The 12412-nt window shown below is 35.7% G+C and overlaps 1 protein-coding gene across 1 annotated transcript in view; it reads right to left on the reverse strand.

The window, feature by feature from the left end:
- The window catches only part of nxph2.L (neurexophilin 2 L homeolog), a 56565-nt gene extending 44794 nt beyond the window's left edge, over positions 1–11771 (reverse strand). Inside the window, exons 1-2 of the mRNA XM_041576916.1 lie at positions 11135–11771; positions 10848–11001 (exon numbers count right to left, since the gene is read on the reverse strand). Of these exons, the coding sequence (XP_041432850.1) occupies positions 10848–10901 (54 nt within the window). The 5' untranslated portion in view covers positions 10902–11001; positions 11135–11771. The remainder of the gene's footprint in view (positions 1–10847; positions 11002–11134) is intronic.
- Positions 11772–12412: the final 641 nt, after the last annotated feature.

A 12412-nucleotide genomic window follows, 5' to 3' on the forward strand; every position in this document is an offset into this window, starting at 1 on the left:
TAGAATTTTGGGTGTAATCTGCCATCTGAACTGGATTGCTGGGAGGGCAATAATAAGCACTCAGAGGCAATGCGTGCTACATTGTATCTCCAGGAGTTTTGTTTTATTCATCTAATTCTTGCAAGACTGAACCCTAGATGTTAGGTTCTTTGGAAGGCCCAAGGAAGACCAGTCCTAAACTATTTCTGTTCATTTATCTAGACTTCAGAATCAGACAGAGATTGTCTGGCCTAGAGGTGTACAATTAATCAATGTGCACTTTATCTTTAAAGGAGTAGTTCACCTTTTGTAAATTTTTCCTATGCTTTTCTTAAAATATCAATACAATGAGAAGTTAAACTGAACTGCAAAAGGAATGAAATAGCATTTGTATGCAAATGTGTATGTTCTCTTGGTGCAAGTTTATACATTATATTGTATTCTCTGCCTTTCCCTTTACTGTGTTCTAGGCAACTACGAGCAAAGACGTTTGTATAGAAAGGGCATTGTTCATTTTTTTTCCATTCCCCTAATCTAAATTGTTATTCTTCCAAATGGATCCTCAGCCTTAAAACATGACAGATCCATATCTTGTATTGATGAGAGTGGAATGGTCCAAGTTTGCATTTGCTAGATGATTGGAAACCAGGGCTAATTTTAGGACAGACATTTTTCTGAACCTCCAGCATCAGAAAGAACCTGTTTTTTGAAAAATAAAACTAATACTACCACTGTCATATTATAAGGCTTGTTTAATTATAGGCAGGCATAGATAATTATAGGCAGGCACATGTTATCTTATAAGATAAGATAACATATCTAATGTGTTTATCTTGTCCTATACTAGTATTGAGCTTGGCTTCAATAGAATTGTTGCTCATTTATGTTGCTTCCAATCTCAATTACTGGTCACTGCCTGGATGGAGAGCAGGTGGCATCATAATAGGTAAAAAGGCATTCTCATCCAAATACTTTTCTTGTCACTGCACAACTAGCCGAGAGCAAGCTATATAAGACCACAATGGGCAGTTTAGTTTGTTCCTGTGTTATTTCATAAAACACTTGCTGGTGGCTTGAAACATTCTCCCTGCTATTTGCTATTTATCAAACTGAGCAGTAAGCAACTAAATACATGTTTGATGGCCAGCAGTAAAGCTGATGATTGAATGTCTTGTGATAGTGCCTTGCCTCACAAATAAGCTTTATCCACATTTTGCAAAGCTTTACTATTTCAATGACAGTGAACACTTGCAGCCCTATAGTACCCAATGCCACAATGGCTTACACAGCACTCCCAGCACAACAGCCAATAATGACAGACAGGTAATGGCAATATAGAGTAATTTCAATTTACCTAGACATCTACTGCAGATATTGTTGTGATCCACTCTGCATTAGCCATAGCTGTGTTTTGGATAAGCTCCAAGACAACCCCTCAGCCACAATCCTCTATGGGTACTTCCTATACTAAGGATGATCATGTGTTGGATGCAATCATTTATGAGTCCATTAAAGACCAAATGGCTTTCCAAAGATTGTTTACTTCTGCAAAGGACAGCCTGTACCAATGTGAAGGGCAAACTTGGATATTTTAACATCCCAAACTGTACCTTCCTGAACATATTTTACTAGTCCTCGTGGACTGTTCTGTAAAGGTCTGTCTGCACAAGGATTCTCTAGCTCTTAAAACACAATAGCAGTCTGGGAAGGATTCACATAATTTAAGAAAAACGAACCTACTCATGAAATACAGAAAAAGGAAAGCTGATAGAAAGGAAAGGAAGACACCTATGTGCATCACTACTACTGCATTTTTCATTTAGGTTCTGAAAAAAAACTCTGTCTATATATATATATATATATATATATATATATATATATATATATATATATATATATATATATATGTGGAAAAAAAGATAAGGACCGCACTGCTCCCCCTCGATTCAGGTGCACAGTCCAACAGTGTCCCCACTGTGAATTCAACGAAAAACTCAGGAAAAAAGACGGCACTTCTGAAAGTTGGGATTTATTGGGGTTCCTGCAAGTAAACCTTACGCATTTCGGGAGTTATCCCTTAGTCATAGGTCCTATGACTAAGGGATAACTCCCGAAACGCGTAAGGTTTACTTGCAGGAACCCCGATAAATCCCAACTTTCAGAAGTGCCGTCTTTTTTCCTGAGTTTTCGTTATATATATATATATATATACATACACACACACACACACACACACACACACACACACATAATAATTTTTTATATATATATACATTATATATATATATATATTTTTTTTTTAATTAATTCTAAATTCAAAAGCCTAAAAATAAATAATAATCATTTATCATGTATATATTTATATATTTTCATGGCCCACCAAAATAAATTTAGTAAATTAAAAAATGTAAATATAATAAAATACAGATTTTAAAATAGAAATAATAACCTTCATTGCAAAAGGCTGAATGTTTTCCCTCTGTTATCAATATACTTATCACCAATGTACATTTTCATTACCATTCTCTGTAAGTACAAAATTAGATGCTTATTCAGGACTCGGATGAATAAGTTAAACTTAATGAAACATCTCTCTTCATGGGCAGTTCCATGGCTGTGAGACAGTGTCAGCGCTCTGCACTTATGCCCATAATTTACAGTACTTTTCATTGACCCCCTTGACCCTTTAGTGTGGATGGTGAGGTAAATGGAAATCATTACTCAAAAAAATGTGTCTGTTGCAAGGTGTCTACCAGGGCTCTGATAATAAACAAAGAGGGAAAAAACTGCTCTGTAGATAGACGTGCCAAGCAGTTATTGTCACTGGGAGGGACTGTTTTTTTCACAATGATTAGTTAAAGTTGCATATTTCATTATACTGAGCCAGTAAATCTATGGAACAAGGACTGACACTTGGTAATTGCAATTAGTATAATTTAAGAGAAAATCACATGTTTAGGAGCTCTGTAATGTACTTATAAACAGAGACCTTTAACCTCAGCATAACGATGTGATAAATAATTTTGTGTATTATCTTAAGTCTGTTATAACAGTTGGCAATTAAGGGTGCGAAAGAAAATATAAGAATGCTACTCATATAAGTATTACTGTGAACCTGATTAAAGGGAAACTTACCCTGAAGATTTTTCTTTGCTGATTTATGCCTAGCAGAAAACAGTGCATATGCTACTATAGGTGCAACTTTATGTTTCAAGCTACATGGGCTTTCTGCAAACTCTCTACTCCCATTTGGCTGTTCTCTACCTCCCAAATGGTATCTAAAGACTACAGTGAATTCTCCTAAATTGTGCAAAATTTTTCAGATGACCACTATTTTACATGTTTGGGGGTCTTATTACTATAAAATCATGATGTGATACAAAGAGGTCTATGGAGTCCTTACACAAGAAAAATCTCTGGATAGTCACATCCAGTTACATAGCTCTGTGGTGGAATAATAAATACAGTATCACTAAAATAGACAGGAGGGCTTTGGGAATACATGGGCATCAGATAGAAGAGTTAGATCTGCAAGCAGAGCGTTAGTAACACCTTTTTAGAATGGAGGTAAAACCGGCAATAGGAATATTGTAAATATTGTATATTTTCATATTTCAAGCTTTCAGTTCAGCAAGTCGGGTCAGTGAATAAGCAACCTTAACTGCCTATGTACCTCCTGCACTCCTTAACCCTAGAATTGCTAAATGCCAATATCTCAGAAAACACTGAAAAAACAAAATAAATGTAAATTAAAAAAGAAGCACCATGAATTAGGTTACACCAATTTATTTTTGTTGGGTTTAGATCTTCTTTAAGATCAAACACCCCAAAAAACTTGGGCAGTTAAAAAGTTTTTTTCTAGTTTTTAAGATATTTGCAGTTTTTAAACCACTTTTATAATGAAAAGTGATGGACGAATTTGTCCCGCTTTGCTTCGTCGGAAAATTTGCACATTTCCAGCAAAATATGTGAAACGCATTGATGTCAAAATTATTTTGACATGCGTCAATTCAGATGCCTGCATTTTTATTAGTGCGCCTATTTTGTCCAAATGCATTAACATCAATGGCCGTCCGAATAATTTTGACACGCCACAATTTTTATCCCATTGACTATTCTGACACACGCCCAATTTTATTGACGCAGCAGATATTTTTGCCGCAGCAAATTTTTTTTCCCGGCGAATATTCGCCACAGTTTCGCGAACTTATTCTCTGGTGGCAAAATGTGCAAATTCAATACGAATTCGTGCCTGCCGAATTTATTCGCCCATCACTAATAATAGATTTGAAACAGCACCTATTGCTGTTCATTTTGGCTGGCTAAAGTCTGCAAATTAATTTAGTGAGAAAAGCAATGTCTTGTTATGTGACTCTACTTAGAACCAGCCAGAGCAATGTCAGATGAAGCTTTCCTGCTCACATTTTCTAAGCAGAGCAACATCACATGTTGCTATTCTAACTAGATGAATTTTCTGCTGTTTGTGGCTAGCTGGCCAAAATGATGGTGGCATTGTTGTTTTAAATTTAAGGTTGGTTGCTAATATCTTCAAAACTAAAGAAAAAAATAAATTGCAGAAGTGCTTTGAAGAAATTACAAAATAAGTAGCCTGGTTATGTTTATATCTTATGACAGCACTAATAGACATGTTTTATGACTTAAAGACCTCTCCAGTACAACCTTGTCTACACAGGCCCCAGTCTGAAGCTGCTGCTAAGATGATAAAACACCAGTGTGGCATTATGTTGCATTGTCTTGTGCCAGAACTCTGATGCACTTTAGCAGACATCTCAGCAGAACACTGACACTACATATTCTTGATCCAAAACTGGAACTTTGAGGAACAAACAAAGGAGAAGCGCCAAATCTAAAGCGACACAGAATGGGTTGATGACAAGTTAATGGCCTTGAACTGTTCACATAATAAAAGCACTAATGAAGAAATATAAATATCAGCCATAAAGTTTAAGTGGATGAAACTAACGATGCTTAAGGAAAGTGCTGGTTTGCTTGCAAAAGCAAATCAAGCCATTTATCCAGGCTGCCTTAAGCCACCAAAAATGTTCTCCCTCCCTTAATAGTAGGGGGCCAACATTGTAAATATTTTATATGAGAAACATTTTCATTTTTTAATTCTGCAGGAGAGCCATGAATGTCATTTGACCCCTGTTTTTCTTCTTCTGTAAGAACTAAAACCGTTGAATTATGCAGAGATTATCTGTTATCTTCTATTAGGGAGCAATTGTATAATAAATGCATTAATGAGCATGGAATGGAATCTCTGGTGCCTATGGTAGTGCCAAACACTTGTACTGGTGCTCTATAGGGTCTTAGTGATTCACAACATAATCAGTGAAACATTATCATACTGTGAAACTTCCATTTTATAGTCAGTAGAAGGACAAAGCAACTAAGTAACATAATAAGGTCTGGGGCTCATCTATTAACCAGGGCAAATTTGCACCTTGCCTAGTGTTGTTCTTAGGAAAGCTGTCTATGAAAATAATTCAATTATATTTCATAGGATTCTAATGTTTAACAGTAACATCCCAGGAATATTAATGGCCAGCAAACTCTCATCAGATGATTACCTATGCATTGTTTTAATCTGTTGTACCTTTTCTAAGCAGTTTTCAGTTTGAATAGATTATGTACTTTTTTTTTAATGACTAGCACATCTTATCTGCCTGTTTCCAGCCTATAAATGAAATTGCTATCTGGTCATTAGGGTCGCTGACTCCAGCAAGCAAAAAAAATAAAAATAAAACCAAAACAATAGGGATTCCATTTTATTGTTATTTATAATTTCTAATCGTTATTTTCAGGCCATCCTCCACTGATTTTCCATTCTGGCCTACAAATGGCTGCCTGGTTGCTGGGTATTTAAGCACTAGCAACCAACTAGCTTTTAAAAATGCTAAGCCAGAGATTTGTAGACCATAAAATGGAAATATTTTTTAAAAACATAAATAAGTGTTAAGTTATTGTAACATGCTACTTACATATGATACTACTGTCTGTCTCATACAAAGAAAACTGTTTTTAAGCTTTACAAACTTTACCTTAATTTAGTGCAGAGGATTCATCATGTCCCGCCATTTAAATAAATGACTATCATGACTTTTCCCAGTGAAGCACAATGTAGTATCTGCAGCCATGTTGTTGCAGGTATTAACCCTGTAGCTGTCGCCAAACTGCACATTCGGCAAAACAACTAATTAACGTCGGCTTTTAATAGGGGACAGATGGTAACAATGAGCATCAGCAGTTTTGCTCCTGTGGCACAAGTGACCTAATCCAAATCCCTTCTTATATTTCTGTCTCTCGCACCTGTGTGTTGCACTCTAATATAACATGAAATGTTTCATTTCTTTAATTTCAGTTGAAATAAATATTTTTGCCATAACTATTATTATTATTCTTGGCAATGATACAGTACAAATCATGATAATGCATACAATAAACTAAAATAATAAAAGGAAATCAAAAAATAACATCATTTTAATTGAGAAGTAAGACTGGATTTGGATTTCAATGTTATAATTAGTATAATCCTGTTTCAATGGTTAACCATAAAAAATGTGGACGATATTGATAAAGTTACAATTCCAATGTATGTTGAAAATCACCTATTAATACCATTGGCTCCATTTTAAATGTAAAAACGAATTTCTAAAATGTATTTTTTGCCCAAGTTCTGCTTATAAAAAAAAAATTCATATTTCAGCTTAAAGTGGAATAAAAAATGTGTAGTCACGTAAAACAGCATTTTGTGGATTTTTGTATCCAGCTAAAGTTTTTTTTTTTTCTTCTTCTTTTCTCTCTTTAATTCAGCAGCTAAGAACATGCTCTTCCCAGTGTGTTTTTCATCTTGGTAGCAAGAAAACCCTCCAGTAAAAATGTGAAGGAGGTAAACAGCATTTCATTGTACTGGATGCTGGCAATTTGAAAGAAATGTGAGCCTTATCGCTGGTCTGCAGCTCTGTAATTCATTGCTCTGCTAAAGTGGCTGAGAGGGGGGAAAAAGCATTACATGGAAAGCACAATCCATAGGCGGATTAGAATTTGACACACGCTTTCTCAAAAACTAATCAATCAACTCATGTAGTCATATGAGAAACTGGCTCTTAAAGAGGGTGTTTAATCTCTCCAAGGATTTTTTTTTTTCAATATTGCCTGGTAAGTACAACTGCAGCAACTGATTTATATGAAATAGAAGGGGGTTGGAAGTGCGATAGAAAAAAAAAAAAAAACTTTTACAATATGAGATAATTTCCCCCCATACATATACACACCGTGTGTAATGTAATGTATAATGAAGCAGAATATGCATTTCATTCTCCAACTGGAAAGATAATGTCTAATGACAAATATAAAGTGCATACATACAAATGAAGCACTTTAACACCCACCAGCTGGTTAAAAAATATATGAATATAATGGTAATTCTTTAGTATAATTCATCTCTTGAACTTCCAAATATATGAATAGTGTGGCAATTCTTTAGTCTAATTCATCTCTTGAACTTTGGTCTATGGCTGTGACTCTTAACCTAAGGGTGGGGGGCCCCATACTGGTTATGATGGTTCTGCATGACCCCCTTTAATAAAGTAAAATGTCAAACGAAAATAGATAATAGTCATTAAAATAAGACGCATAATCAGTTCTAATTAGGATCCCCATAAGAAATAAGCTATGCAGTAAGAACAGTAATACAAACAAGTGCTCATTACGCAGCTCACTAAATAGGGCGCCATATATGCGCCAGTGAGTATCCAGTATTCATTAACATGATGCAATATAATGAACTAAATAAATGTGCGTGTGTAAATTTTGATAGACAAGTAAGGTAAATACATGGCATGAGTTTGGCAAATTATCTAATTACACAGAAAGCCAGACTTAATATCCCCCCCTCTAAATGGGTAATATTCATATTAACCCCCATAGAAGCACCTTGACTTGACACATTCATTCTCTCTTACATATGCTCACACACACACATGAATACTTTCTCTCATCTCTATATGTGCTGCAGTCTATGGAGCTACAAAGCAAATATGCCAGAAAAAGGATTGATTGGTAGTGACTCTCACAACCTCAGCCAATCTCTGCTTGCCATCCAGTTGCAACAATTTTTTGTGTCCTGTACTTTTGTGCACCCTGCCTATCTCTTTCTTACAGTCTGCAGTTGAAGGAGTTTGTGCCCTAGTGTGATACCATACAGATAGTTTGCTGTACCCTACCTACTTAATGGCACATATTGGGCAGTGCAGGAATGCATATCCTCCAATGAAGGAATGAAGGAATATATATATATATATATATATATATATATATATATATATATATATATATATATATATTATATATATATATATATATATATATATATATATATATAACTTTACCCCCTGTGTAAGTCTTCAGCCAAACTTTTCATTTATCCCATTAATATTCAGTGTTTGCCCCCAGCCTTGTACTGAGAAGCTATTACTGTTATCTCATCCTATGGTGATTGTACTGAGGGCTGGATATATACGGAAATGCACCACTGGTTTCAATCCAGACATAAATAAATTGGCCTTACTATGGTGTCCCAAATCTAAGCATCTTGCATACTGCAATGGGAACAAGCTGATGGCTAAGGAAAAATTACCATAAAAGAGGTAAATCAGTAATTGCCAGCCCCGCCCCCCCCCCCAAAAAAAACATTTTTTTTCATTACACATGAAAAAGTTATTGTAAGCAACATTTTAATTTGCATTCATTAATCATTGTCAGTGCTTTTACGCTTATATGTAAATGTAATTGCCAGCCAAAACAGTATCTGGCTGTTCTCTTCACTTCTTGTTCTGACTACTGAAATAATGTAGCAGAAGGCAGCTGCTTAGTTGTAGTTCCACTATAGTGTTGCAAGCATCAGAACTAGAGAATATAAAAAGGGTTAAACAAACATCACTTTTAACTGCAAATTGCAATTACACTATAAAAACCCCTGAAAATGGCAATTGGGAAGTTGCTTAACATGATATTCTTTCATTAGGCAAAAGCAATTTTTTTAAACATTTCCTTCCTGTACAATGTGTTCTCTTAAAGGACCCTTGAATGAAGAGAAATAGTGGACTTGTTAGTTAAAAACGCTATACCCAGGGGTAGCTTAGGTGGTTCTTTTTTAATGGTTATTGGGCTGCTGGATGTAGGAGTCAAAATGCTGTAATGGAATAAAACTAAACTACCAGAAACTCCTCTTTTTATTTGGAGGTCTCAGTACACTGTATTCTATTCACACAATTAAATATTATATGCAAACTGTATTTATTATGCAAAGTGTATAGGACCTTGGAATTGTTCAGATAAGATGAATTACTTTAATCTAGAATGTCTAATATATATATATATATATATATATATATATATATATATATATATATATATATATATATATATATATATATATATATATATATATATATATATATATATATATACAGCCCACTATATAAATTAATTATGCTATACTCCACATCATGTACAAACCATTGTGATAATTTTAACATAGAAGTATTCATTTAAATAGAAATAAATGTTTTAAAGATCCTTCTGGATAACGGGTTTCCAGATAACAGGTTACATGCCAGTCTACATTTCGTATTTACAGATACATTTCTTTCGGTTTTAGAGCAAATTCACGATCAGTCCTATTTCACCTACAAGATGAACGGATTAATGAGATGGGGGGGGAGGTTACACAACATGTTTAAGCAATTAATAGTTTATACAATATTCAAAACATTTTCATATACAGGTATTGGACCTATTATCCGGAATCATCGGGACCTGGGTCTTTCCGGATACGGGTCTTTCCGTAATTTGGATCTTTACACCTTAAGACTACTAGAAAATCACGTAAACATTAAATAAACCCAATAGGCTGGTTTTACTTCCAATAAGGATTAATTATATCTTATTGGGATCAAGTACAACCAACTGTTTTCTTACGACAGAGAAAAAGGGAATCATTTTTAAAATTTTGGATTATTTGATTATAATAGAGTCTATGGGAGACAGCCTTTCCGTAATTCGGAACTTTCCAGATAACGGATCCCATACCTGTACTTGTAACGGGTGATAGAACTGACATGTGTTTAACTCTTTAGTGACCAGGAAAAGAAATAAGCGATGATGAGAGATGTCGGGACAACCTGCTGAGATTTGCAAGCATTTCAGCTCAACAATACAAGTTGCTTAAACAGCACCTGCTTCCGAAAGAATAGGGGTACCCTGTGAATCATTCTGCTAAACTCCGATATCAGTTAGTGGAACGGATAGTCTCAGCTACTGCAGAGCATCGGAAAAATAAACTGTCAATGTCTTATATTTGACATTGAATCTTTCAAATCTTCTTCAAAAAGCTCTTGCCTTACAGCCAAATCCGGGAAACCTATATTAGCTTCTCTTGCACCCTACCTATTGTAACTCTAGGATCACCCATATTTCAGCAATCATATCAAAAGCAAAGGATAACTATGTAGCCTTTAAGGAGAGTTGTCTGGCAATCAGCTAATCTAGCACGAGGGCAACGTAAAGCATTTATCTGTTCATGTTGTCTTCTCTCCTGTCCAGGATCCAACTCATCAGTTACCAGAGACTCAAAGTAAAGATGATACAAAACAGATAGAGGTTCAGAGGAGGAAAAGTTTGAAACAGTCTATAAGTTTGCCAAAATACATTGCTTTTCAACTAAAACCATAGCATGAAAGCACAAGGCTCTCGTCTATGAATGGGTGCATCCGTGCAGCACCCGTGTCCTCTGCAGATTTTGGTCACATTATCAGACTGTTAGAAGGAAAATCAGTGGCACTTACCAGCTGAAAGAGGCACTTCACCACAATGAGAGACAGCAAATGGAGATCCATCATTCTGCTTAATGGTTTAGGAGACAATTTGGGGTTCTTGATCCTTGTACATAGTCACATGAGGGTGCACAGTGGGAGTATAGGCACATACCACTCTGATAACCTGAATGAAAACACAACCATTTGGGGGTAGGGAGGGAGAGGTGGGTAGAAAAAATAAATTAGTCCACATATCCTGTACATTTGACATGGACAATAATGTCACAAAAACTCTGACCTTGTTGTCACTGATTTACCTGGTGAAATCCCAGACGTTGGATTCCAGCACAATTCTTTTCCCGGGCCAAATCCCCATGCAGGAAAAAACAACAACCATTAAGAATAAGTCCCTGTTTTATTCCCAATACGAGAACATATGTAAAAATAAAAAAGGAGACGATTGTTCAGAATTCCAACTTTTGTGGCTTAGTGGAAATTCTTCAGGACATTTCCCATTTATTAGCTGGCAGCAAAGAAAAAGTAGATGTTGCCAGGCTGGGTCTAGAGCCCTTGTGCTTTATAGGCTAATTTCAAATAGATTCTAAGAGACCCATTCAGTCTGACTGGTCCCTGTGAAACACTCACTCTACAGCTGTATCTGAGCAGCACACAGTAGCAATTTAGCTCCACACAGCAGCTCACAGCTCCTCAGCTCCGTGATCCACATTAATAGCTAGACACACCTCCAATAATGCAACTGGCAGCCGGCTTTTGTGCAACACCGATTTCATTTGGACTTTTCCTCCATCTGCCCAGCGTGTGTCACATCTGCCCAGAGAACTGCAAAGCTTGTCTGTGGCTCCTTCCTTCCCATAAATAACCTCTGGTCAACTTCAAACTGCAGCCGCAATCAGAAAGGAATATGGCAGGGCTGGGGCAGAACAGGGACATATTATACTATAATGCTTTTAAACATTAGTATTGCATTAATAAAGGGGAAAATGCAACCAATGGCTTATAATTATTATCTGTCCAAAAATGGGAAAAAAGCACCCAAGAGCTAACATTCAAGAACTGAGAAAGGGACCCTGCAACTAGATGTCTCATATGAATTTACAAATGGGTCACTTTCATGGCCAATTTGTGTCCAGTCAGACACTAGTTTGTAAGGGGGTATGTCAAATATTTTATGCCAAAAAACACAAAGTAAACACAAGTGTGTGTGTATTTGTGTGTGTGTGTATATAAAATCAGCAGTCTTCATATTTTAAGGATTGCACCCAGGCATCCATTTTTCTGTTTTTTTTCCAAAAGTGCCGGTATTCTACAAGTACACTATATTTATATATATATATATATATATATATATATATATATATATATATATATATATATATATATATATATATATATATATATATATATATATATATATATATATATATATATATCAGCAGCATAACAAGACAGCACCAGGTCTCCCTGCAAAAAAATCTTCGCAGGGGCCCGGCGTCCAGTGAGCCCAGTAAAGGACCCCGCTTGCTGACACGCATGTGCACATGTGAAAAAAGTGTTTCCAGCAGGCGCTTCATTTA

Source organism: Xenopus laevis, chromosome 9_10L, assembly GCF_017654675.1.
Source record: "Xenopus laevis strain J_2021 chromosome 9_10L, Xenopus_laevis_v10.1, whole genome shotgun sequence".
NCBI classification, from domain to species: Eukaryota; Metazoa; Chordata; class Amphibia; order Anura; family Pipidae; genus Xenopus; species Xenopus laevis.